The following is a 26,867-nucleotide window of genomic DNA, read 5'->3' as shown; positions in this document are numbered from 1 at the left end:
TCCAATCGTTGAGGAAAAATAAAGTCTCCATTTGAGGATTTGCGATCATACTATCATCACCCAGGAATGTCCTGAACGCTCGTGGCGTCACTCCACATCGACCAGCCCCCTCATTAATATTCATGAGCAGGTGACGTCACTCCACATGGAGCACCGCCCCCCCCTCATTAATAATCATGAGCAGGTGACGTCATTCCATCGAACAGCCCCCCTCATTAATAATCATAAGGTGACGTCATTCTACATGGGGGGGCGAGGCGCCTCCTCCCCCCCCCTCGGCGTCAACTCACAACCCTCACGACAAAGGCAGAACCCTTACGTCACGTGATCTCCGTGACGCTGTTGAGACATCGAAGTAAAAAGAACGTCGTGATCAACAAGGGATTATAAACTTTACGTGTAATACGTCTGTGTCACCGCGCCTTTACAAATTGCACACGAATTGATGCAATGAATATCACGTCGCGGTCTGCGTTTTGCTTGCAAGTTTCAGATTTACTGCCATACACCCGTCCTTGGTGGTTACTCTACCGATTATCGGTTCGATCAGTTCTCGACTCATCTGATAGCATGGACGTAGGTGGGGAACAAACATCCTCGCCTCTCTTCCTAGGTGTGCCGCTGGACGGGGCGTGATGGGCGTGGCTTGGTGATTTGAAGCAGTCGATTGTAATTATTGTTAAATCAATCGACTGCATTGTCCAATCATCCCATCTCGAATGACAATGATGACGAGTCTTACAGCTTTTCGTCAATCCACTGCTGGATGAAGTCGTCCCACGCCGTGTCGGACGTGGGGGGCGAGTCGTTTGACCATACTTCACCACGCTGGTCATCGTGGGGTGGTGAAGGCGTTGGGCCCTCCGAGTGGCCGCGTGGAACGTGAGCCGCACTAACGTCGCCTTAATGTGTCCACGTGCACGCGGCCTGCAGGAGATGCGAGTGTGTAAATATAGAGGCGCATTTACCACCGACGGAGGAGGCTAAACGCCGAAAAGCATTACTTGAGAACGCTGCTTCTTCTTCTTTCATAGCTGATGTGGAGCAGCAGCGATCACTTGACAGTGAGCCGCTGGAGTGAGTGAGCTGCTGGAGTGAGCTGCTGGAGTGAGTGAGCTGCTGGAGTGAGCTGCTGGAGTGAGCTGCTGGAGTGAGCTGCTGGAGTGAGTGAGCTGCTGGAGTGAGCTGCTGGAGTGAGCTGCTGGAGTGAGCTGCTGGAGTGAGTGAGCTGCTGGAGTGAGCCGCTGGAGTGAGTGAGCTGCTGGAGTGAGCTGCTGGAGTGAGCCGCTGGAGTGAGCCGCTGGAGTGAGCTGCTGGAGTGAGCTGCTGGAGTGAGCTGCTGGAGTGAGCCGCTGGAGTGGAGTGAGCTGCTGGAGTGAGCTGCTGGAGTGAGCTGCTGGAGTGAGCTGCTGGAGTGAGCTGCTGGAGTGAGCTGCTGGAGTGAGCTGCTGGAGAGAGCTGATGGAGTGAGCTGCTGGAGTGAGCTGCTGGAGTGAGCTGCTGGAGTGAGCTGCTGGAGTGAGCTGCTGGAGTGAGCTGCTGGAGTGGAGTGAGCTGATGGAGAGAGCTGATGGAGTGAGCTGCTGGAGTGAGCCGCTGGAGTGAGCTGCTGGAGAGAGCTGCTGGAGTGAGCTGCTGGAGTGAGCTGCTGGAGTGAGCTGCTGGAGTGAGCTGATGGAGTGAGCTGCTGGAGTGAGCTGCTGCAGTGAGCTGATGGAGTGAGCTGATGGAGAGCTGCTGGAGTGAGCCGCTGGAGTGAGCTGCTGGAGTGAGCTGCTGGAGTGAGCTGCTGGAGTGAGCTGATGGAGTGAGCTGCTGGATTGGAGTGAGCTGCTGGAGTGAGCTGCTGGAGTGAGCTGCTGGAGTGAGCCGCTGGAGTGAGCTGCTGGAGTGAGCTGCTGGAGTGAGCTGCTGGATTGGAGTGAGCTGCTGGAGTGAGCTGCTGGAGTGAGCTGCTGGAGTGAGCCGCTGGAGTGAGCCGCTGGAGAGAGCTGCTGGAGTGAGCTGCTGGAGTGAGTGAGCTGCTGGAGTGAGCTGCTGGAGTGAGCTGCTGGAGTGAGCTGCTGGAGTGAGCTGCTGGAGTGGAGTGAGCTGCTGGAGTGAGCCGCTGGAGTGAGCCGCTGGAGTGAGCCGCTGGAGTGAGCTGCTGGAGTGAGCTGCTGGAGTGAGCTGCTGGAGTGGAGTGAGCTGCTGGAGTGAGCTGCTGGAGTGAGCTGCTGGAGTGGAGTGAGCCGCTGCAGTGAGCTGCTGGAGTGAGCTGCTGGAGTGAGCCGCTGGAGTGAGCCGCTGGAGTGAGCTGCTGGAGTGAGCCGCTGGAGTGAGCTGCTGGAGTGAGCTGATGGAGTGAGCTGCTGGAGTGAGCTGATGGAGTGAGCTGCTGGAGTGAGCCGCTGGAGTGAGCCGCTGGAGTGAGCTGATGGAGTGAGCTGCTGGAGTGAGCTGATGGAGTGAGCTGCTGGAGTGGAGTGAGCTGCGGGAGTGAGCTGCTGGAGTGAGCTGCTGGAGTGAGCCGCTGGAGTGAGCTGCTGGAGTGGAGTGAGCTGCTGGAGTGAGCTGCTGGAGTGAGCTGCTGGAGTGAGCTGCTGGAGTGGAGTGAGCTGCTGGAGTGAGCTGCTGGAGTGGAGTTAGCTGATGGAGTGAGCTGATGGAGTGAGCTGCTGGAGTGAGCTGCTGGAGTGAGCTGCTGGAGTGAGCCGCTGGAGTGAGTGAGCTGCTGGAGTGAGCTGCTGAAGTGAGCTGCTGGAGTGAGCCGCTGGAGTGAGTGAGCTGCTGGAGTGAGCTGCTGGAGTGAGCCGCTGGAGTGAGCTGCTGGAGTGAGCTGCTGGAGTGAGCCGCTGGAGTGAGCTGCTGGAGTGGAGTGAGCTGCTGGAGTGAGCCGCTGGAGTGAGCTGCTGAAGTGAGCTGCTGGAGTGAGCTGCTGGAGTGGAGTGAGCTGCTGGAGTGAGCCGCTGGAGTGAGCTGCTGAAGTGAGCTGCTGGAGTGAGCTGCTGGAATGAGTGAGCTGCTGGAGTGAGTGAGCTGCTGGAGTGAGCTGCTGGAGTGAGCTGCTGGAGTGAGCTGCTGGAGCCAGACGATTGCATCGGGAGTTGCGGGAGTGGCGCATCGCTCCGGTGGTGCCACCTTTGTACAGATCTATGTGAGTTTATGAGTCTCTTTGCGAGTGTGGTTCTGTATTTGAATAAATATTTCTACGTGTGAATCTATGGGTGTCCATGTTGGTCTATCGGTCGCAGCGTTAATCTATAGATCTCCGTCTTCTTCGTATGGCTTATGTTGATGCAGAGGAAGGGCTACCATTTTACATTGAGCTGCTGGAGCCAGACGATTGCATCGGGAGTAGTGGAGTGGTGAATCGCCGTGGTGACGCTTCCTCCTGCTACGCACTATCGAGTCGGACACGGAGTCGCTGTGCGTCCCGTGGCTCTGTTCTGGGTGGTGACTGCAGTCGCCGCACACTTTGACCGGAGAGTTTATTATTTATTCACTTTCCATCTGTGCATCATCGTCGAGTCTCCACATGTTTTGTGCGGTGGATGAGGCTCAGGGGTTGTGGCCCAGAAGCTTCAGGGCATGAGCTCGAAGCCAGAGACCTTCTGCTGCGTAGGCTCTCCAGGAGGACGGCGAGGAATGCGAACACTGCGATGTGCCGTGCCGGCCTTCATAGGTGCTCGCTAACAGCACTTGCCCCAACAGTCAGTGAAGGCTACACGGGGTGGTCTTTGTTGTGTTTATGTAAATGCACCGGCACAACCCTCTTACCCACCCGCTCCTCCCCATGGGGGCTGTTTGACCATACTTCACCACGTTGGCCAGTAGGGTTTGGTGAAGACGGTGGAGGGGGATCATAGGACGTGGAAGCATAGCAGTGCAGTACAACCGTGTATCGTATCTGTTGACGACGAAGCCACGCAGCAGCTGATAACACCTGTTTTATGCGCGTTCTAAATTTACAGGCCAGTCGAAAATGTTGGTGGAATATTTCACGCCATTGGCAGCCATCCCTCGTCTCATGCCCGCAGGGGGTGGGAAGCCAGAGGAGAATGCACGATACGCGCGGACCCCGTCTCATCACTCATTGTGCTCGGCGATTAACATTCGTCTAACATCCACTGTGTCTCCACCACCACCACCTTGAACCAAGGACGCGCTGGGGGTTTGCCACATCCTCTAGTGTGTTGTTTTATTTACTAATTGCGTTTAATTTTAGGGACACTATTTTCATTTGTTTAGAAAAATGCCCCATTCGCTGTGCAGGAAAACACGGAGATGGAGTGAACACCGGCGATGAGTGGGAGCAGCGTTCAGCTCCGATCCGATGTCCCTGGCTATGCGATGTCTCGCCCATTTTTAGAACGGCAGCGCCACTTTTAGAGGCCACAGCATTTCTGTGAACACATCCTTATTCAAGAACGCCGCGGGCAAACACAGTGCAACAATGCGGCCGTCCAGAATAAACGCAACATTCGAGACCCAAACATCATCGCATCTCCTGGCTTTGGCATTCTTCCTCGAATACACTGAAGGTGCAAGCATGAACCGCATCAGAACATCAACAGGCCGAGTTGGCACATCTCCTCCATGAATGGGTAGTTAAAGACACCAGCCACAGGAGCGCAATTGTGGACATGCATCCCAATCTGTGAACCATGAAGTAGAACCACCGCAGTCTGCGCTCCTTCAACGGAGGAACAGCATTCTGAAGCAAACCCACACCAGCATGGAAATACTGAATAGCGACAAAAGTTGCCTTTTGACAATGCATACATAACGCAGGTCCCGTGTGGTGGGGTACAATGTGGGTCTTCCAACCTCATCTAGCCATCGTGGAAGAGTGACATCACGTTCTCTACACAGAGTAGAGCTAATTAATACAACTCGAAGTGACAGTACCTGCACATACCGTTAGCACGAATGTGTGTGCATATTTGTGGCATGTTTGAGGCATGTTTGTGTGTATGCACAACACTCAGCAGCAGCCTGCATTGTGTCCCGTTACCTCATTACGCTTCCCTTGACATCCGTTCTCTTCTCCCAGCTGGCTCGGGTTCCTTGCAATGGGGCAGCCACTTTTGGCCGGGTTCCGACGCCTAAAGACGACGGCCTTCGCGGTGTCAGATCGCTTGCGCCAATCTAATCCCCAGCCACGGTCCGTCCGAGTCGTGTTGCCAATACCTCGGCCCCCTCCCACGCCTCCTCTCCTATCCCCTTCCCGGTCAACAGCCCCCAGGAATAGCTGCACCCCGAGCTGATGTCATCTACACTCCTGCCAGCCACCAATTACTTAGCAGACAGCTCGTGTGTGTGTGTCCGTTCTTGTGCCTCTCCATTTCATCATCAGCAGCCATGGTCAATCCACAGCTGGATGAAGTCCTCCCCATTGCCGCGTTGGCCGTGGAGGTGATTGACGATACTTCACCATGCTGATCAGTGTGTGTTGGAGTATAAAGTACAAAACAATACATTTTGCGCCACTTTTTCTGCGGCCCATACCACATCTCTGCAGAAGCCGATAACAGCTGTGCTGTGCATGGCGGCCACCTACCCAAGCACTATCCGGTCTCGAACCTGCTTAGCTTCTGAGATGCGACGAGATCGTGCGTCAGCCAGGCACCTCATCTCGCTCGCACCAACGGGGTGTGCAGCTGTTGGATCTCCGTTATTATCGATCCATCATCTCCGTCATTCAGCATTCTGATTCCACCCAAACAAGTCTGAAGGACGAGCGACGCGTGGGGCCCACGTGTTGGGGAGGTTGTCGCTGCCGAGTGCTGCTGGGGAGCGGTGGGGCAGCGGTTAGCGCGCTGCACTATGAACCCGGCAACCTGGGTTCGATTCCCGCTCACGGCCAACACCGGTGACGATTATCTGAACCGGGCATGGGCCTCCCCTAGGTAGACTCAGCCTCAAATGAGTACCTGGTGCGGTGTGTAAACATCGCCACTGGGGAGACAAAGGCGGTCGGGCGTGGTGCTGGCCACCCACCTCCTCGTGTACCGTTCCGGCCTTCATAGGTGCTCGCTAACAGCACTTGCCCCTACAGTCTGTTAAGGCTATACGGGGGATCTTCGTCTTTGTTAAACTTTATACGAATGTTAAACGCTCAACAGAACGATCTGTGTGTCTAATTGGACTAATTGATCCATTTTGCACAAAAACATCAAAAGGTTATTCCAGCAGTACGCGCGTGTGTGTGTGAGCAGTCATTGCAAAGCATGTTTGTAACCCAGTCAATATTAAGATCTATAAGGGGGGGGCACATCGTCTTGATCAGTGGGGGGACGCAGCCCTCTGGACGCTCCGGCGTAGAGGAACAGTGGCACGGCCGCTGTGGAATGGAGCCCAGAAGTGCTCCACTGTCCGTGCGGCCGCTGCGCAAGCGACCAGGCGCAGGGAGACGCGATCCCAACTTGGGTTGTTGGCACTGCGCGAGCCCCAACGATGGCGACACGACGCTGCAATGATACCCGATGAGTACTCGTCACGCGTGGGGTTAACACGCGGGGTTAACACGCGTGAGGTTAACACGCGGGGTTAACACGTGTGAGGTTAACACACGGGGTTAACACGCGAGGTTAACGTGTCTGGCTGCGTGACGGTGAGCAGTTGCGCGCGGCTGTTGGGGGCCCATGCGTGATCCCGCCGTGCATGCGACACTTTGTGTGTCGCCGTTTTGCCCAACATAGGACGACGCGAAACTGCGGCCGAGTCCAGGGGCCGCGTGTGGAGCCCTGGCGAGCCGGGCGACTACAGTGGAGCGATTGTGCGGCGGAGAGGAGGAGTCGCAGCCAGTCCCCAGAGCGAGCAACGTGAGACCCCCCACCTAGCGCTGCCAAACGGCGCTCGGAGCCAAGAACAACGCCTCTCCACCACCACCACCACCACCACCTTCCTGCCGCGCCGCTCGCAGACCCAACCAGCGCACCGGCCGACCATGAGGGCGGCCACGCGGCTTCTGCTCGCAGCGATGTTGCCGTGGGCGGCGGCGGTGGTGGCCGAAGAGGGCCCCGGCTCGGCAGTCGCGGGGCTGCCGCCGCTGTGGCCTCTCGTGCCGGAGCTGTGGCGCGAGGGGCCGGCGTCGACGCCGCAGGTCGAGCTGGACCCCTGGAGCTACCTGCACCGCATGGCCATGTACAAGGCTCTGCTCGCTCGCACGGCGCCCCACACGGAGGCGCTGGGGCCCAACAACACGGGGAACCCGCTGTGGGGCCTCGCCATGCAGCACGGCTGGCAGATGGCATCAGGTGAGGAGCAGGAGGAGCAGGCAGTGGTGGTGGTGGTGGCATCGCGCACCGAGTGGTGAACGCACACAGCCGTGTTTCAGACCACCACCAATATAAAAGAGCCACAATTGTGGCCGTGTTAATTTGGACAGCAGCAGAAGCAGCAGGACAAGGAGACCTCTGCACACCGGGTTTGTTCCCGTTAGGAATCGTCAGCACAGCTCGGCCATCATTGCCTCTACTGCCGCCTTGTGCCTCCGGGGCTCACCTCCGCGTGCGGCGTTGCGAGATGAGGTTTGCCGGCATGCCGACAAATGAAAAAGCCCCGACGATTATCATTATCATGAATGTGGACAAGCCCTGCTGCCCGACCACTGTGGGGACAGCAGCGTGGCCACGGTCTGCGCGCGACAATGAACCACTCGAGCGCCCTCTGTGAGCGGCGGGGACCTCGTGAGACGCGAGGGCGCGTGCAGGATGTGGACACGCGGCTCGTGCGGTCGCTGCTGCCGGAGGCGAGGCGCTGTGACGGCGACGCTGCGCGGGGTCAAATTCACCCTCGCGGGAACTTTGCTCGCATCCACGCAGAGCGGCACCCCCCCCCCCCCCCCATGGACGTGGCGCAATCCGCCAGCGGCGCTGCTGGCTCCATCTCGAGAGTCCATGGGCCGGGTGAGAGGGGGCAGGGCGGTGCCAATTGGCAGCTCGTGGCCCCTGTTGGGGCAGGGGTTGCCAACCAAAATAACAGTCTGGCATTTTTTTCCAATTCGGTAATAACCTCAATATGTCTCGAGCCGCAATGCAATGTGAATGACGTCACGAGGCAGTTCCTTATAGAGCCGCGAGCGGCTCCGGAGCCGCAGGTCGCCGACCCCTGGGTTGAGGGGTTCGACTTCGACCCCTGGGTTGAGGGGTTCGACTTCGACCCCTGGGTTCAGGGGTTCGACTTCGACCCCTGGGTTCAGGGGTTCGACTTCGACCCCTGGGTTCAGGGGTTCGACTTCGACCCCTGGGTTCAGGGGTTCGACTTCGACCCCTGGGTTCAGGGGTTCGACTTCGACCCCTGGGTTGAGGGGTTCGACTTCGACCCCTGGGTTCAGGGGTTCGACTTTGACCTCTGGGTTGAGGGGTTCGACTTCGACCCCTGGGTTGAGGGGTTCGACTTCGACCCCTGGGTTCAGGGGTTCGACTTCGACCCCTGCCTCCCGGTGTTCTAGACTCAAGTGACGCAGCACGTGGACTTGCCACTGGAACAAGGACCGCGTGCACCAACGACGCCTCGGCGCTGACGAGCTCCACCTCGACGAGGCCCCCGGGGACGCTGCGTGGGCTGCGGGAAGTGCTGATCGAGCCACGCCAGCGCATTCCAGTTGCTCGGCGCACTCCCTGTGCGAGTGTGCGAGTTGGGAGGTCTCCATGCGAGCCTATGGGTCTTTGTGAGGACTGTATATTGGTCTCTATGTCAGTCTATGGGATTCTATGTGCACAGGCACCGATGTTAAAGCCACTGCCAGACCATTCGCTTTCGCAGGGAATCCCCAAGACGGAAGTTGTCATCCGACCATAACTGGAGCCTTGAGTTGCCAAGGACCACCACAGCCCCGTCCTCTCAACCGGTGACCAGCGTGAAGTATGGTCGGATCACCCCCCTCTAGCCACACGGCGTCGCTAGGCTCCTCATGCAGCAGTGGACTGACAAGAGGGGCCGTGGCCGCGTGTAAGCTCCTAGAAGCACACAGAGCGAGAGAGAAGCAGAGAGAACGTCCTCGTCTGTCGTGGCGACTCGCGCCGCGTTCACGTGGACAGCTGCGAGTGAGACGACGGCGGTGGCGCCTCGTGCCTCGCCCGGCCGCTGCGGCGCTCGCCGAGCTCGGCGCGTCTCGCCGTGACGCGAGACGCGGCCAGCAGCAGCAGTAGCAGCAGCAGTAGCTGCTGCTGCTGCTGCTGCCGGTGCAGTAGGCACGGGTGTGGGCACCACCACCACCCACCAACCACCACCACCCACCGTGCCGGAACGGCATCACCGCCATCACGATTGTAACGAGAGCACCGGGGTTCCTCGGGGTTCCTTTACAGGCTCTCAGAAAGTGCAATAAAACGTCGGACATCGTGCCGAACCAGCATGCGCGGTACGACCCGAAAAGCCAAAAAACCTGCACAGCAGAAAACTGAATCTGCATTCACTCAGCTACCTATATTGGTAGCACTCAGCTACCCGACTGAGCAGCACTCGGCTACCCGACTGAGCAGCACTCTGGAAACTTGAGTCCGGTGCGACTGCTCGCGAACTTTGTGGGATTACAATGACCCCGTCCCGGTGCGCCCGCTCGCTAACTCGCTCGCTAACTCGCTAACTCGCTCGTGGTCGATCGGCAGGCCGCCTGGAGGACCCCCTGAACGCCACCGTCTCCTGCAGCCGCACGGGGGCCCCAGGACCCTGCATCTCCCCGCGCAGCTGGTGGGGAAGTAAGGACGACGCGTGGACGTGCGACTCGAGAGGCACAGGGATGCGACGTCGACCCCAGGCCGCGTGCGTGTGTTTGTGTGTCTGTGCGAGTGTGTCTGTGCGAGTGCGTGTGTGTGCGAGTGTGTGTGTCTGTGTGTGTGCGCGAGTGCGTGTGTGTTTGTGTGTCTGTGCGAGTGTGTCTGTGTGAGTGCGTGTGTGCGAATGTGTCTGTGTGCGAGTGTGTGAGGGCGTCTGTGTGTGTCTGTGTGAGTGTCCGTGTGAGTGTGTGAGCGAGTGTGTGCGAGCCTGTGTGTGGTGAGCGATTGCGTAGCGGTTAGCGCGCTGCGCTACGAACCTGGCGACCCGGATTTGATTCTCACTCACGGCCACCAACACCAGTGACAATTGAGTTTAACACGTAGCAGGCTTTCGCGAGCAGTATTATTCATAATAAAGGTTTGTGGGTTAGAGCGCGTTATTTATGTCGCAACCCTCCACCACCCGACACGGCCAATCAGTAAAGTGGCCGTCCTCAGACGGAAACATAATCCAGCAGTGGAACTGTTGACTTTACCGAAAGAACCAAAGAGTATAAAAGACAAATAGTTCACTACTTTAGCCCACCGGTGTGTTGAAGAGTGAATCCACAACATTTACAAGATGTTTCGCTGGAAATCACATCCAGCATCTTCAGGCGATGTGCGAGAATAGCGAAGCCATCCACCTCTTTCCGGTCTTAAATAGTGCAGGATGACGTCATCGTTGTTGAACCCCATCACAATTTGAGATCAGAGGCAGAGGCGGGGGTGGGGGTGAATGCAATTATGTAATAGATCACTAATCAGCCACTGAGCATGTGACTCATCTGTAAGGAATTGCAATGTGTGTTGTGTATTACTTAATAATACGCTTCCAGGTTGCGCTGAGTCTGTAGCTATCACAGAGGTTGAGATTATTTGAATTCTTCTCAATTTCTATTGATTCTCTAACTAGTCTTAACACATTCCTGCGGAGGGAGCTGGTAGGAACGTTGGGTTGCTCGGTCAATGGTCAGGGTCAACGGCGGCGTGGTGTATTCCGCAAATATGCCCGACTGTGAGGGCGGGCACAAGCCGGCGCGAGTAGGTTAAACGTTGTTCCTACCAGTATTATGACCAGTGACGATTATCTGAACCCGTCCTGGGCCTCTCCTACGTCGACTCAGCCTCAAATGAGTACCTGGTGCGATGTGTAAACATCGCCACTAGGGAGACAAAGGCGACCGGGCGTGGTGTTGGCCACCCACCTCCTCGTGTGCCGTGCCGGCCCTTATAGGTGCTCGCTAACAGCACTTGCCCCAACAGCCTGTTAAGGCTATACGGGGCATCTTTGACTTTGCGCACAGGTACAGCCCACTGCTGGATTGCCCCCCCTCATGCTGGGGGGTTATTTGACGATACTTCACCGCCGCGGGTCAGTGCAGGTTGGTGTGGGGAGCAGGCGCAGTCCGTGCAGATTCCACCGCTCTGACCTCTTGCCCACAGCCGAACCCTGCGAGCCCCATTGACAAAGGTCACTGGCATTCAAGCACCGGCCAGGCTCCAGCCTGCTGAGCTTCCGACGTCTAATGAGATCATCGAATTCTCAGTTATGTGGTCCTTGCCAATGAATGCGCAGTGCGGGTGATGAAACCGCTTATTTTGAGTAACTTATTGACAGGAGGATTTCAAACGCACACATGCGTCGTTTGTGTACCTTCTCTCGGAAATTAAAAGTACATGCGTGCGCTTTGAAACGCCAGGTGTGTGCGTGAATGCATGTGGGGAGCGGTGGCGCAGCGGAGGGCGCACTGCGCGTCCATTCATCTTTGGCTAAAACAAACCTGAACTTCACTGACAGATGTTCCCGTCGCTGGTTTTGTCAACTAAATTACCACTGTTGTGCACGGGGTATAATTAGTACATCGCAGGGTCGTGAGAGGTGTCGGTGGCCTGAGGAGGCCTTCATCCAGCAGTGGACTGACCATGGCTCGTGACGACGCTAGGTATGAACTATTACCTGTCGGTGCTTCCCTACCTGGCTGCGGCGGACGCGGGCCTGTTTGGGGAGGGGCGAGCGGCGCGGCCCAGAGTGGCCCAAGCGGGCGAGTGGCCCGAGGAATACTGCACCAGCGCGGCCTCCTGCTCCCTGGCCGCCCCGGCTGCCATGGCCGCCTGGAAGGACTTTTTTGAGGTGACCACCGCCGCTGTCTCTGCGGCATCGTGGCCTCGTTATCATCACCCTGACCTCGTCATCATCACCCTGACCTCATCATCATCACCCTGACCTCGTCATCATCACCCTGACACCGTCATCATCACCCTGACCTCGTCATCATCACCCTGGCCTCGTCATCATCACCCTGACACCGTCATCATCACCCTGAAATGAGCTTCCTAATCTCCCTCATCTCCCCCATTAACACAACTGACGTGCTTGCGTGCGGGGATGGAATTCCTTTTCAGCTCAGACCCCGCCTGCTTGCCCTTCGCCAACATATACAACCTCTTGTTGTAACAGCTTTCTCGCTGTGGTCTTCCTGATTCAGCAGTTCCACTGCTGGATTATTGTTTCCGCCTGAGGACGACCGCTTGTGTGGCGATCGAAACATCGTGAAATATTATTTTTCTACCTACGCGACTTTACCGAAAGAACCAAAGATTATGAATTCCTGCAGTCACGAAAGCTTCACATCAAGATGTGTAATCAAGTACATTGGTTTGTCATTTCCTGGTTTGCCAGAGTATGATGGCAGTACAGCAAGTGGATTCATTTGCATCTGCGTTCAATCTTCATCGGGATTGAGTGGAGTGCCGCAGTGACGAATATCTTATCTCCCTTGCCTGGAACGCATTTGCTTGTAGGTTCGACTCCAACCTTGACTGACGCCTCGATATTTGGACTTCCCATGTTCTCCCCGTGGATCTTTCTCCGTGTACTCCGGTTCCCTCCCACATGGAGTTGACCAAACATCGCAAAATTGGACCGCAGAGCTCGGGAAATTGTTGGTGCCGGTTACTTGTCTGTGGATTCCCACGCCTTTGAATCACTCTCTGTCGCTCTCCCTAAAGGTGAAAAAAACCCGCGCGTTTTGAATAAAAAAACCCATACTTTCAAAAGTCACGAACGTCTCGCGCACTGCGCGATGACTACGGGGAGGCCCTAATCCTGGGCTGGGCGTTGGTCCTGACGAGCCGCCAGCCCCCCCACCGCGGCCTCACCGCGGCTGGGCGGCCTGCACCGAGCAGCAGCAGCAGCAGCGGCGGTTGTTGTTCACGGGCGGCGTGTGAACCTCCCGCCCCAGTACGTGAACAGCTCCGACAAGCCCGAGCGGACCAACGCGGAGGAGGAGATTCTGCGCTACCTCTGGAGCGCCCACCAGGCGTCGCTGGAGGCAGCTCTCCCCCGGTTCTCCTCCAGGTGCTTGTGACAGGTTCAATTTACCCGTTTTCACGCATTGACGAATTGTGGCTCTCGCATTGGTCGTCAGAGTGGATGTTTAAATAGTTTCATCCATTTTCTCCAGGTTAAAGTGCCATTGCAATTAACTTGTTTTGGGGAGTGGGTTATTCACAACCCATGCCACTCCACTGCTGGATAACGACTTCCCAGCACCGTATCGTTCATTGAGGTTGTTGGACCATACCTCACCCCGCTGGTCAGGCTGGTGAAGGGTGGGAGACCCGGTTAAAATATCACGTGACACTGGTCTTAGCCATGATCTAAAATCGAACTCAGGTCGCTGGGTTAATAGCACGATGTGCTACCCACTGCACCACGCAGGGCCGCTTCCCGCCGTACAGGTGTGGTGTGTGCATGTGTGTGGGGTGTGGTGTGTGTGGGGTGTAATGTGTGCATGTGTGTGGGGTGTGTTGTGTGCATGTGTGTGGTGTGGTGTGTGCATGTGTGTGGGGTGTGTGGGGTGTGTGGGGTGTGTTGTGTGCATGTGTGTGGGGTGTGGTGTGTGCATGTGTGTGGGGTGAGGTGGCGCACTGCACTATGGACCTGGCAGCTTGTTGTTGTTCGATTCCTGGCCATGGCTAACAGCAGTGGCAACTGGGGTCTGAAATATGACATTTGACATACACGGCCTTTTGTAAATCCACTGCTGGATCAGGGCCTAACCACACCGTGCAGGTGATGAAGGTTACTGGCATGGGTAGCTCTAGAATATCTGTGAACAAATCTCCTTTCAGGCTGGCCTTCCTGCCAGGACCGGAGGCCACGTTTGGCCAGGACTGGGCCGCCATGGTGGCGTTCGTGGCAGCACTGCAATTTCCCACAAACCAGGAGGCGACTCGCCGCTTCCAGACGCTGTTGCCCCCCCGGGTCCTCCGAGTCGGCGACTCTCCCCCCGACGTGGCCGACCTCAGCCCGCAGGCCAACCGGGCCCTGCAGGCCTTCAGTCGACTGCGGTGGGCCAACGACCTCGTCGGTACGTCGCACTGCCGACGGCGTAGCCCGGTCGGTGACACGGCCAGGCCCCGCTGCGGTATGCGTGCTGGGTGCTGGTCGTGGCTGTGCTGCACGTGACCCGTCGTCCGGTGCTGTGGAAGCGGGTGCCTGGGGGATCTCACAGACCTCGTGAAACTCCCTTCACGTGGAGGTCGTGGAGGGGCCATATGCTGGCGCGCCAGTAGAAGACGGTGCAACAAGTTGACTAATCGCCATCTGTGTCCATCCGTACGGGGATAGTGATTTGCTCCCCTCGTGCGCGTGGGTTTTCTCCGGGTGCTCCGATTTCCTCCCACATTTATAATAACACTCATCATGAATTTGCTGAAAACGTCTTAAACAAAAAAACCCAATGAAGCACGACCCTCTTGAAAGAGAGTCATACAACTCAGTGTGGCTTTCCTGGATGAGTAAATTATTATTATACTGGCTGCTGGCTGGTGTTTAAAGGTGTACAAACGAAAAGGGTGGCTCTTTTAACATTTTTATTTACCAGAATATAAACATGTTTAAGTTATTTTAGGTGGGACGCCACACTGATACCCCATGCGAACCAACGCCACAACCAGTTGGTGGCGTTTTAGATCGCATCAGCATCGAATGACCGGGTAGTAATTCTTCATAGCCATGCGTGAGACAGAATTCTACTGTGTTCAATTGCATTAAATTACCGTAATCCTTCCTGGCAATGGGGGATAATTCTACGGTGTAGACTCACGCGTCTCTCTCTCTGTGTGGAGTTTGTATGGTCTCCCCCTGTTCTGCATGGGTTTACTCTGGGTTTTCTGGTTTCCTCCCAATGAAAATAACCCCCCCCCCCGATATTAGTGCCAATTGCATCTCAACACTCTATAGAGTTTATAATGTGCAGGTATTCTTCACGGAGGCATGGGAAACCACAGTCACGTGGGAAAGCAGCCAGACCGGGTGCCAACAATTGCTCAAAATCTTTGGGCAACTTCACTCACTCGTGTGTTGAGTTGCTGCCGTGTGAGTGGCGTGCACGAAAACCGAGGCTAATCCCTGCCTTGGCGCTTCGCAGGTGGCCTCTTGGACAAGGTGTTTCGTGACGTCGTGTGCAGGAAGGAGGACCGCCAAGTGGTCCTCGATGCTGTGGAGAAACTCCTGGCTGACGACGAAGTCCACGCACTGCCGGATCTGGTGCTGAGCGTGGCAAGCAGCGCCGTGTTTTCTGCTCTGCGCGGCCACCGCGCGCCTTGCTCCCCCGCGCGACCTCGCCCATAGAGTCGGACGATTTACTGCGAAGGGAATGAATATATTTGGACGAGAGGAGGAAATTCAAAAATGTTAAAGCACGTGCCCGCTCTCTATAGTGCGGACATTAATCGAAGCGAATTAAAAACACCGCTAGGCTGATCTTGTCCTTGAGTGGCAAATTGTATTAAATCAGAACGCACAATTACAATCTCTCACCCACCATGTGTCCATTCACGTCCCTTTAAGAAATGATTCGTGATAAAGGATTATACACATTTAGTAACCTGAAGGTTGCGTGTAGAGGGGTAAGGTGTTGGTACTTCCAGCTATTCTTAGATGCACGGCCAGCGTGGAAGAGTAGGCCGAACTGCTCTCTAGAGCTTCCTATATTGGAGGGCCTTCCCACAGGAGTGGCGTGGGCAGTACATTTCAGGGCTGCACCTTTACCTTTACGATTGTCTCTCATACATATTGATTCACGAAGAATGAATGAGTAATAAACGATCATACACATGGTCACGTGGACAGATATACTGTCGCGTTGCTTGCCGTGCTTGTGTTGCGTGCACGAGGGATGCCGATGAGACGATACACAGGACTGGGAAGCAGCCTTCCGTCCGATCAGTTATCGGGTTGTACCGCGTGAACCAAGTCCGACGTTCCGCTGCGCATTGCGGATGAACTTCTGCAGGAACTGAATATCTCATGAAGATCCCAGGACGTGGTGTGAAACGTCGAACATCGTTGCGTGCAACACGCGGTACAACCCGAAAACAAATCGGAGAGCTGCGTAGCATCACCTGCAGTGCGACACTGGCGTCTTCGGCATTGCGAGGTTGTGAGCGTGGCCGCCTTGAAGTCCACTAGAGGGGGCAGTCCTCCTGCTGCCGTGAACTGTTCATCAACGCTCTATTAAGCCATTCGTCACGGCTCCTTGCGAGTAAACCTGCTGCATTCATTGACATTGATGCTTAGCGACAACTCTTAAGCAAAGAGCTGTAACGTCGCAGATGTGTTAACCTCTTAACGGCATCGTAATTTAAGAGCGCTCCGGTAATGGGCCCAACCATCGCTGCGGTGGCAAGCGATAAAGCCCCCCGTGACCCCCATGGCGTAGGAGGTCACGCTCGGAGGGACGCACCGCAGTGACTCCACGGGTCATAGGGTGGTCGTATAATGGGTCACGTGATGGCTAAAAGTAGAAAGCTTTTATGCATCGGCTCCATCCGTCTGTGCGTGTGTTTTACGGGGGACGGTGGCGGTTACAATATAACTCTGGTTCCGATGATCCAATATGAACGGAACTTTCGAGTCAAGTTGTGTTGATGTTAGCGACTGACCCAGGAGGAGAACGGCCAAATTGATCGCTGCGGTACCCCGGCAGAGACTTCCCGGGCGCCGTCGTCTCGCCGCGGCCTCTGGGCGGCAGTCTCGCCTCCTGTGAGCCGACCGCTCCCGTCGTTACGATCGCTCGTTAAATACTCTGGGGACAGACGCGTGCTGTGAAGCGTTACAGCATCCGTGCCTACGCACACGGCTCTCCTGTTTTGGTTAGGTTGGCCCACTGGCCGAGGGCGAGTGAAGGTCACCCGCTCCGTGTGCTTTATTGTTGTGTCAACCTTCAAGCACCTCGAGGGCGGACACACCGCTCGCCACGTTTTCCTAAAACCCCCACCCCACCGCGCGCGACCCGCGAGCGGTGGGGTGAAGTGTGGGTACTGCCGACTCCTCCAATAAGTCTGGCCGGCGTGGAAGAGTAGGCCAAAACTACCCTCTATAGAGGGTCTCTCCAGGGTTCCTTTTAGTGGAGGCCCTTCTGCCAGCAGTGGCGTGAGCGGCCAATTTCAGGGCTGCGCCTTTATCTCGACACGGCGATGATGGACTCGCACATTTTTTGGACGATGCGGGCAGGGAATCAGATCTCGGAAGTTAAGCGGCGTTGAGCCTGGATTGTGCTCGGATGGGTGCCCACAAGTCGGGTGTAGTGGGCATTGTGGGCAGTAGAGAGCAGAGCAGCAACATCCAACTACTCCCATCCCAGAGTTAACTTCACCAGCCTAGCGGTGGTGAAGTTTGGCCAACATATTCCTCACGGCCATTGATGCGTGCGGGAGGCCCTCATCCAGCAGCGGATGGGCAAAGCGGGCGCTGTGCGTGTCGTGAGCGGCTCGTGAAGGTGAATGAGCGAAACCGCTCCCGAGACGAACGTCCACAACTTCAAACGATCTCCGTCTTCGGTCGGCAACGAGAGACCTTGAAACGAGCGCTCAAAGGGCGCCACCAAGATTACCTTTAAAAAAACGACATCTCTAAAAACTTTCCCAACAAGCAATTAGGGGGTGGTAATAGGGAGGACGGCTAATTAGTCGGCCAATTTCGCTGCTCTGTTTGCTTTGCACGGGACTCATTAATGACTTCAGATTGGCTATTTATGCGCCGGTCACGCACCATTAGCTCGGGGAACCTGCGAGCACAACCTGCCGCACGCACGCTCCTCCCCTGTGGGGGACGAGACTCGCCTGTTAGCCCAGGTGAAGTCTAATAATTATAACGGCCTCGTTACTGCGCGTGCCATTTCTGCGTCCGTGGCAAGCTCCTTCGGCCCTTATTTATTATCGTGAGCGATGAGCCGATCAGTATTATTGATTTATTTTTTGCTTTTCAGAAAACAAATATGTATGTAGATATTATGATGTTATTTTTAACAATAATTTCATCGATGCATTTTTAAATTATTTTGTATTGCATATCTGCCGAGGTGAGTTAAATTGACATTTTAATGCGCTGATATTAACACCAAATATTTATTTTAGGATAGGCCAAAGTAGCCGGAATGCCGCAGGAGGCGATCGCGAGACCTCGCTCAGCAGTGCCGAGTGGATCGGTGACCTCCCGGCTCCATCGTGCACAGCAGGGGGCAGTGCAGGAAACCCCATAGCTGTACCGTACTTCTATGCGCCCTGCCTTCACCAACCCAACACTGACCAGCGTACTGATGAAGTGTGGTCAAACAGCCCCCATGACCGATAGTGGATTGTCAAAGGGCTGTAGGAGTTTACAGTAGACGAAAGCAGACACACGTTTGCCCTATCGTTCAGCAGCAGACACCCACACCTGACGAACCACTGCGGCCCAATGTTTACGCACTGCACCCAAACGGCGGACATCATAAAATGATCATAATCAGTAATGTTCGATCCGCTGCTGGATGAAGGCCTCGGCAAGCCGTAGCCATCACTCACAATCCGCCGATGTAATAGTCGACCGAGCACCGTGCGTATCCTCTCTCATCTGGGTTCCTCTTTCTGTCTCTCACTGTCATCCTCGGCTCTCGCCGCTCACTGGCTGTCTTACATGCTTTGCAGTTGTTGCACACTCCCTATTATTTGTGCACTTTCCATTGTCTGTGGTAATGTCCATGTTTCCGAATCATGTCATAGCAGACAGCAGGTAACGTGCGTGATGATACAATAAAAACAGAGCACACGCGCGCGTCGGAACACGTTACAGAAGCAATGGATATGGATGCGTTTTTCATCCTTACATCTTCTGTTTAAATCGAATAAGCAGACAAGACGGCTTATTCGCATATCTGGCCCTTTACGTAAACTATACAGGTTTTTTTTACACATCCCATCAACCACATGGCCTTTTGTGAGTAGATCATTTCAGCAGCATGGATTTAACGCAAGGAAACTCTGGATCGGTTTGGTCCGATGCTAGTGAACTTCTAGAAGTTAATAAACAAGGACTGGAATCGACATTAATTCTCATCAGCAGTCTAGATGGATTCAACCGATGCTGGGGTACTGCCACAATGTGTGTATAGGCAGGGGCCCTCCCTCTCTGTCAGCTCCGGGTCCTGTTGATCATTTCACGTCTGAAACACCCGGTCACCCGAACTTGCGACTGACTGACCGCTACAGCCCAATGTCCAATCACTCCTCCCAAGTGGCGCCTCTGTACTTGCAAAATCCCGACGTGAAGTGACCGCCTGCTGGTCGAGGCGAGAGATTGTGTCCTTGGTGCGACCGCTGGGACGAGCGCGCTTTACTGGGCCGAGTCGGGCAGTCGCGCGCGAGAGGTCGGGTCGAGCGCTTCCTCATCTCGCTGCTGACTCGGGCCGCTCGAGCACAATGGATGGGACAGCCGCAGGGCGCAGCGCCACGGCGTCACTCCCCCCCCCCCCCCCTGATTGTCTAACCGTGACCCTCACCGTCTGACGATGGCAATGATAATGGCCGTGCGTTGGCGCTTCATCCAAAAGCGGCAGTTGGGCAGAACGAAGGAACGCGACAAGGTAAAGGTGCGCCCCTGCTCGGCCGAGCCACTACCCCCCCCCCCCACTACCACCGAGGTTATATTTGGCCTACTCTTCCATACTGGCCAGACGTCGTGGAAGACGTGGGAAAAGACAGCTGTGGATTGACCAAGTCTCGACGAAGATAATGAGACGGCACGGAGATTGTTGCATTGTGCAGGGGGCGTAACTTCGCTGGCAGCGGGAAGCAGCCAGGAGGGGAAGCCAGGAATGAGCTGCGGGTCTTCATCGCCAAACTCAAACCGTGCGAAGTCTGCCGCTCGGTGGGTGCCCTCCACTCGAGTGATGTCTCTGCCCCCCCTCCCCACCGTGTTCTCACGTTGGCTCTCATAAAGCGTCTTGATAGACCTTTCACGCGCGGACGATCCCATTGGATTAATCAAAACATTCTCAATTATGGCCAGCGGAGCGGTGTGGGAGAAACGGCGTCGGGGAGGAACGATGCCTCCTCGCCCCTTCCAGGACTGCTCCGCTCACAGAGTCCGCGTCTTGCGCACGGCACCGGCGGTGGCTTTGGGCTGTCCCTGGGGGACGCGGGGACGTCGAGACCCGCAAACAGACCACCCTGGGGGAGGAGGGTGGTCTGTGGGAGAGGTCTCCTGCAGCACGGGGAATGACACCAGTGGACGGAGCCGTTGCTGATCATTAAGGCGGGCTGAGAATCTGGAATGAGTTTGCGGGGAAGTCGAGTTGCGATGCAGGGAGAGGGGAGAGCGAGCGCCCTGAGTGTGCCCTGCAAGGCAGCTATTGCAGCAACATCTCTGTAATTGCGACTGAGTGTGGAGCGCGTGTCTGTTGATGCGGTGTTTTTATTTATGATAGGGGACTAAATAGGGGCGCTCATGCATGCATTCTAATTACCGTTTTCATCGAAGCTTAACATTATTAGATTAACATATTGAAGAAGTATTTTATAATGCAATTGTGCCCTCAGATCACCACCCTAATTCATCCAAAGCGCTCCGAGTATGAACTTTGATAGGTTTTTGTCTTATAAACATCTGTTTATGCTAAATTGCTTTATTGTTTTTGTGAGATCATGTAAGAGATTAAAAAGGCCAGACACCGTGAAATGTGACACTATAAACGTGTAATTATTAAAGCGTGATGTGCACATTAACGCGGGCCGAATGGGCAGTAGCCAGGTTGTGGTGGAGGCCTTTGGGAGCAGGCCCGCGGTGGGCCCCAGCGTGCCTGAGGCCATCGACCCAGCGAAGCACTTTTTCTTCTCACGTTATCATTAGCTCGCCTCCACCCACCACAGCCACACTCGTTCACGCACAATTGCGTACGCGTACTCAGTTGCAGATTTTAATTCCACGACGTTTTTGTCGTTTTTTTTCGCAAGGACGTCCAACAACTTCGCGAAGACAAACGTCGCCCAACGCTCGTCTTTCGCAGAGGAGGCGTGGATGGAAATGTAATGTTGTTTATTGTTGTTTATTGTTGTTTATTGTTGTTTATTGTTGTTTATTGTTGTTTATTGTTGTTTATTGTAGTTTATTGTTGTTTATTGTTGTGTTGTTGTTTATTGTTGTTTATTGTTGTTTATTGTAGTTTATTGTTGTTTATTGTTGTGTTGTTGTTTATTGTTGTTTATTGTTGTTTGTTGTTGTTTATTGTTGTTTATTGTTGTTTATTGTTGTTGTTTATTGTTGTTTATTGTTGTTTATTGTTGTGTATTGTTGTTTATTGTTGTTTATTGTAGTTTATTGTTGTTTATTGTTGTGTTGTTGTTTATTGTGGTTTATTGTTGTTTATTGTTGTTTATTGTTGTTTATTGTTGTTTATTGTTGTTGTGTTGTTGTGTTGTTGTTGTTATTTTTCTTTTGAGTGAAGCGTTAGCGACAGATGTTTTTCCAAAAGGAGATGGATTCGTGCGGTATCGCTGGGCTGCCGGGGATCTCCATTAGCTTCCGTTAGTCAAATATAACACAACGATTGTTTCTTAATTGCCTCTAAATACAAAACGAGCCCGCGTGGGCAACGCATTTGTAATTTTATCGTTGGATCACATTGCAAAGTTATGGAACTAAATCGCCCCCCTCCCCCCCCCCCCGGACCGATTAGCAATTATCTCGAGCAGCTGTTGCAGGCAGAACTGGAGGTGCCCGGGAGAAGGGTGGAGGGGGGGGGGGCACGTGCAGAGTGCGAGCTGTGGGCCGCGTGGGGCCCAGACGTCGCCTCTGGGAGCCGCCCCCCGCGATCGTTACTCGGGAACCCGTCACCACGGCTGGGTCGTGCGCCTGACAGATGGCTGTCTCTGACATTTAAAGGCGATCTGAAGGCCGAATATGAGATGGTGGCGTTTTATGCATCCGCCTCCCCATCACGCAAAATGCTTTATCAGTTCAGTGAGTCTTCTTGTAGACCCCCACCCACCACGACCCGCCAGGCAGGGTGCCCATCATGGGGGCTTGTCAACGTTCTCTTCAGCTCGTGACGAAGCCTTCAATGCACTCGCTCTGTCCGTCTGTCTGTCGGTGATGAGAGGCCACGGTAACTCTCGTAACAGCGATCCATCCAATCAATATCTATTTAATTCGAGCATAATGTCGTGTTGCTATTCGGGACTTACTTTGTAGACAATCGAGGAGATCTACCCAAGGCTTGCCCGTATCCTGCACACACCAACCAGCACAGAAAGGAAAACAATATTTGCAAATATGCAAATGAATTTGTCCTGACAGCTGCCCATCATTCCATCTCAATACAATACTGCTAATCGATACTGCTGGGGATAAGCGCACGTTGGAAAGTGTCGCAGAATCCATGCAAGCCCGTGATGTTCCTCCCTTGTTTTACAAAATAAAACGTCTCTTTATTTAAATCGGGGCATATGTAACGAGGCAGGAAATATACCAGCTTGGTTTTACTCTTTCGCGAGCACGCCCATGCCGGTGTAACGCGAGTCGGTGTGTGCGTGCAGACAGCGATCGTTACCACGTGAAATGCGGACTTTGCCTTTCTTCATTAAACACGATGGGTGAATGGGCGACTCTGCCATGTGATCTGTGGCACTGCTATACACTGGCCCTGCATCGCACAATGTCTAAATGTCAGGCATTGTGCCGCTGTGACTGCAGGGCCGGAATCGCCATTCATGCGTTGTGTGCTATCCTCATCGCACAATGCGGAGCAAAAGAGACTTTTCATCTCAATGGTCACTCACCTGGTTGTACAGTAACATACCTGCCTGCCTACCTACATACCTCGCGATCCACTTACTCACCTACCTACCATGACGCCACTCACCTGCCTACATAGACACATACCCATTCACCTTCCTACCTATCTACTTACCGACCTACCTATCAAGCTGTCCACTACCTAACTATCTACACACTCACTTGTTCGCCTATTCACCCACCTATCTACCCACTCACTCAACCAATCTACTGACTCACCTACCAACCCAACCACCTACCCACTTACCTATCTACCCACTAACTTATCCGTCTATCCACACACCCATATAGATATAGCATTTTGAAGCATGCAATATTGTTTTTGATAACTGCGGCTCTGAAGCCTCCCAATATCACTCGTGTTATTCACTGAGATCCCCAGTACACCAGCCTATTACTGTGTTTCAATGAACATTTGTGTTCAAATATATTCTATTTGATTCAAAGCATTGTGTTGGCATCTACTGGAACAGGTCAAAATGTACTCGGTGTTCCAAAACTCTGATTTTAATTGCGAACAGGATACTCAAATAAAGAGACACACTTTCATAATCACCGTGCTTAGGATGCAGTGAATGAGGATTGAACAATGACCGACGCATCACTCCCTGATTGAGGTTTGTAATTGCTGTGTAAACATTGAGTAGCTTGGTCTGATCATGTTATTCAAACAGCTGGGCCCAGCTTATATAATGTTGTCCACATTTACACCATCTGATCCAGGAGCTTCCCCTAATGTTCACACTCCGAAGGTCAGAGTTCACTTCATCACGTTTCACATCTGGAGCATCCTCCCTTTCATTAGCCAATCGGTTTGATTCCTGAGATGTAGATTAATTGTGGTTGCTATAGATCTGTATACAAGTCCTCCACCGATGGTACGACGATGTTCCTTTCGTGAGCTATGGTTCCATCTCTCTCTCAGGGCGACCATCTGTGAATGTCCGACCATCAACCTCCTCTTCGCTGCTCTCATGCCCCAATTGCTCGCTGTGATAGTTGATGAGACACGGCTCATCAATTCTTCACGACTGAGTTCCGTTTACAAAAGCCACCCAACCCGCCCTCTGCCGCTTCTTCATTTCAGGGCCTTGCTGCTTCTCATCGAACGACGCTTTCAGTGCCGCTGCTGCCGCCTGCCAGAGGTACAACAACAGTAGCAGCAGCACACCACGCCGACATTGTCGCTCGTCGCTGGATGATGACCTCTCGATCCCTCCTTTGGCTGCCACTCCGTCGTCAGGCTTGGGGCCGCCCGGCCACCGTCCCTTCTTACCCAAGGCCGCCTACCTTTCGTGTTGTTGTTGTTTAGAACCAATTTCGTCTTCTTCGCCGTTAGCGCTCACGCCGTGCGGATCTTCAAATCCCAATGAGTGGGAAGTGACAATCGAGCGATATTTCGCTCCTGACGCGCCGCACGTGCCGTGCAGAGGCGCCGAACTCTCTCTGCCTGGAACTCGGCCAGCGCTGTCGAGCGGCGGCACTCATTAGCGCGGCAGCTCTGCGACTGCTCGGGCACACGGCAAGTTAATTGCCGACGAGCAAGAGGGGCACACCAGCCGCATCGGCTCTCTCGCCGCACGCTCGTGCTTGCGAGGATGGAGGATGACAAAAATAAATAAACGCACGCGCCTCGCGTCGGTGCCCGTGCCTCTCTATCGCTGGGGTGCTCGCCGCCCTCGGAAGCACCGAGCTCGTGACAACACCGCCGCGACGTGGGGGAGAGGGCCCTGCCGACATTTGAGCCGAGCCGGAGCCCCGTACAAGGGACGTCATTAGCTCGGCGCGCTGCTCCCCCGCACACAAAACGCAATTACGCCTCTGACTGCAGTCGCCTCGAGGTATCCCGTGGCAACTGCCGCGTTGCGGTGAGCACGGAGGGCGGCTTCAAGCGGCTGGCTCTATTAAGATAATGCGCCCTTAGCAGGAGGCGAGGGACGCCGCGTGGGGAGGGGTAGAAGCTGAAAGTCACATTGATCTTCTCCCGGGAGGAGGCGCTCCGATTAATAGCAATCATGTCACCTTGTAACGCGTCGCCGCCACCGCTGCACACTCCTAGCTCGCTCTCGTAGAGAGGGAACGACTCGGAGCCGCGAGGGGTAACCACAGACAAGCGGGAAGGCAGCCACGCGAAAGACAGCGCCAACAATTGCCCAAGCTCTGCGGGCTTCTACATATCAAGGCCGTTCAGATCTGCTGACTCCGCCCTCCTGCGAGTGTCTCGATCCCAGCTGCGTTCCTGAGCGGAGCGGGCCACTCGCTGTGTCTGCGCCACGGTTGATGAATTCCCTATCGTTGGAAATGTGTATATCCGACAATGTGGTCACTTTTAAGTCTAGTCTTGAAACACATCGTCTTAAGTCGGTTTATTCGATTTAGCGTCTTCTTTCTTGGCCTGTCCTTATTCTTACAGGGTGCCTTGAGACATTCGTGGAAGGCGCTTTACAAATAATTGTATTTATTGTTATCGGTCAAAAACGAGTGTTTACATGTGGGAGGGAACCGAAGCACCCGCAGAAAGCCACGCTTGCGAGGGGGCAACGCTCTATCCCGTACAGACGGAACAGACGAGGTCCGCACTTTTGCTGTACCGCCTTCTCCTGGCGAGCCAGGGTACAGCACCTCCTCCTCCACGCCCACGGGAAGGAAAGTGTCACAACACGTCTGTGTGTTCATAATGTAGGGGTTTGGGTTAGATCGCGTAAATATAAATGTGTCGTTAAACCCGCCACCATCCGACACATCTAATTAGTAAGGTTTGCCACGTACAGCACTCCGGAGTGTTGGAGAGCAAATCCAACACACACCGGTGTGCTGTACCCGTAACGAACTCGCATTCTCTGTTTACGTGACAAACCTTACTGATTGGCTGTGTCGGGCGGTGGCGGGTTGAACGACACATTTCAACTTACACGATCTACCCCCAAAAACCTATATGATGGATGATATAGGTCGCGAATGCCTACTCCGCGTTCTGCTGATGAGTGCGTGACCCGCCAACCCTCGCTGCATCCACAGTGCCGGGTTGCAGCCCTCGCTGCATCCACAGTGCCGGATTGCAGGCCACGTGCCGAGCCACCACCGCCATGGTGCGATTAGGGTGAGCTTCACTCGCACGGTCGTGAAAACAAAGTAAATAAAAAGAACGCGTCTGCGTGGTCGTGTGTAGGAGCTCGACGTGCGAGATAGTGACCAGTTTTGGGAAGCCTCCATTCCAGCAGTGGATAGGTCACGGTTGTTGATAGTCCTTGTATCGATCTGTGCACAGCGGAGCCAGGAGCGTGCCAGGCCGCACAGCGAGTGCTCTTCCAGGAGCGATGACGCTTCTACCAGCGATGGCCATTACACCCCTGCATTCAGCAGTTGATAGAGCATGGCTAATGATGATCTATACTGGGCTGTACGGGGGGTGGTCTCTTTCATACGTGGAGGCGCTCCTGCCGGAGAAGGCCATTATGTACCTGCATTGCGGCCTAATGAGGTGGATATTTGTCGTGGCGCCCACTCTCCTTACCAGCGCTGCGTGCCACTGATTGTTTCCGCGATGTGCCGACGACGACAACAACAACAACAGCGGCAACAACAAGAACAGCAAAGCCGCCACGAGCCCTGCCTGGCCTGCTATGCGCACGCGGTTCTCGGCAATTCGTTTGCGCAGCGATGCGGAGCGACTGCATCCTCGTGGTAACCATGTTGCGTTTATGAGAAAAGGAGCATGGGTTTAAAAACAATTGGAATCTAGATGCTTATTTTTGTAAAATGTTTTTATTCATTATTGCATCGACTTCTCAATAAATGGCACATGTAGGTAGCATGGAGTGGTAGTGGTAGTGCCACTGTGCCGGGCATGGTGAGAGCAGGCGCACTGTGCGAATGTGGCTTCATTTTGCTTGCTCAGACCCTTCTGCCCAGTGCCTGCACCCACGCCATCCCTCCTATCCACCACTCCCTCCATCCTGTCCCCGCTCACTCCTGTCCTCTCACCCCTTCTTGATTTCGAC

At 54.5% G+C, this 26,867-nt stretch overlaps 1 protein-coding gene across 1 annotated transcript; it reads left to right on the top strand.

Annotated features, from left to right (window-relative positions):
• Positions 1–6,889: 6,889 nt before the first annotated feature.
• Positions 6,890–15,695, top strand: C22H6orf58 (chromosome 22 C6orf58 homolog). The gene is made up of 6 exons (XM_078866629.1): positions 6,890–7,241; positions 9,597–9,686; positions 11,690–11,877; positions 12,989–13,104; positions 13,881–14,119; positions 15,182–15,695. Exons 1-6 carry the CDS (start codon positions 6,932–6,934, stop codon positions 15,382–15,384), a joined length of 1,146 nt encoding a protein of 381 aa, XP_078722755.1. The 5' UTR covers positions 6,890–6,931; the 3' UTR covers positions 15,385–15,695.
• The last annotated feature ends 11,172 nt before the right edge of the window (positions 15,696–26,867 follow it).

The sequence above is a fragment of the Lampetra fluviatilis genome, chromosome 22, assembly GCF_964198595.1.
Source record: "Lampetra fluviatilis chromosome 22, kcLamFluv1.1, whole genome shotgun sequence".
Classification (NCBI taxonomy): Eukaryota; Metazoa; Chordata; class Hyperoartia; order Petromyzontiformes; family Petromyzontidae; genus Lampetra; species Lampetra fluviatilis.
The sequence above is the reverse complement of the archived record's forward strand: the minus strand, read 5'-3'. Positions and strand labels throughout refer to the sequence as shown.

Bases quoted from the DNA above. Each gene is read 5' to 3' on its own strand.
- C22H6orf58 (XM_078866629.1), top strand. From the start codon at position 6,932: ATGAGGGCGGCCACGCGGCTTCTGCTCGCAGCGATGTTGCCGTGGGCG. The intron at 13,105-13,880 runs GTGCTTGTGACA...ATCTCCTTTCAG, and splicing joins CTCCCCCGGTTCTCCTCCAG to GCTGGCCTTCCTGCCAGGAC. The intron at 14,120-15,181 runs GTACGTCGCACT...GGCGCTTCGCAG, and splicing joins GTGGGCCAACGACCTCGTCG to GTGGCCTCTTGGACAAGGTG.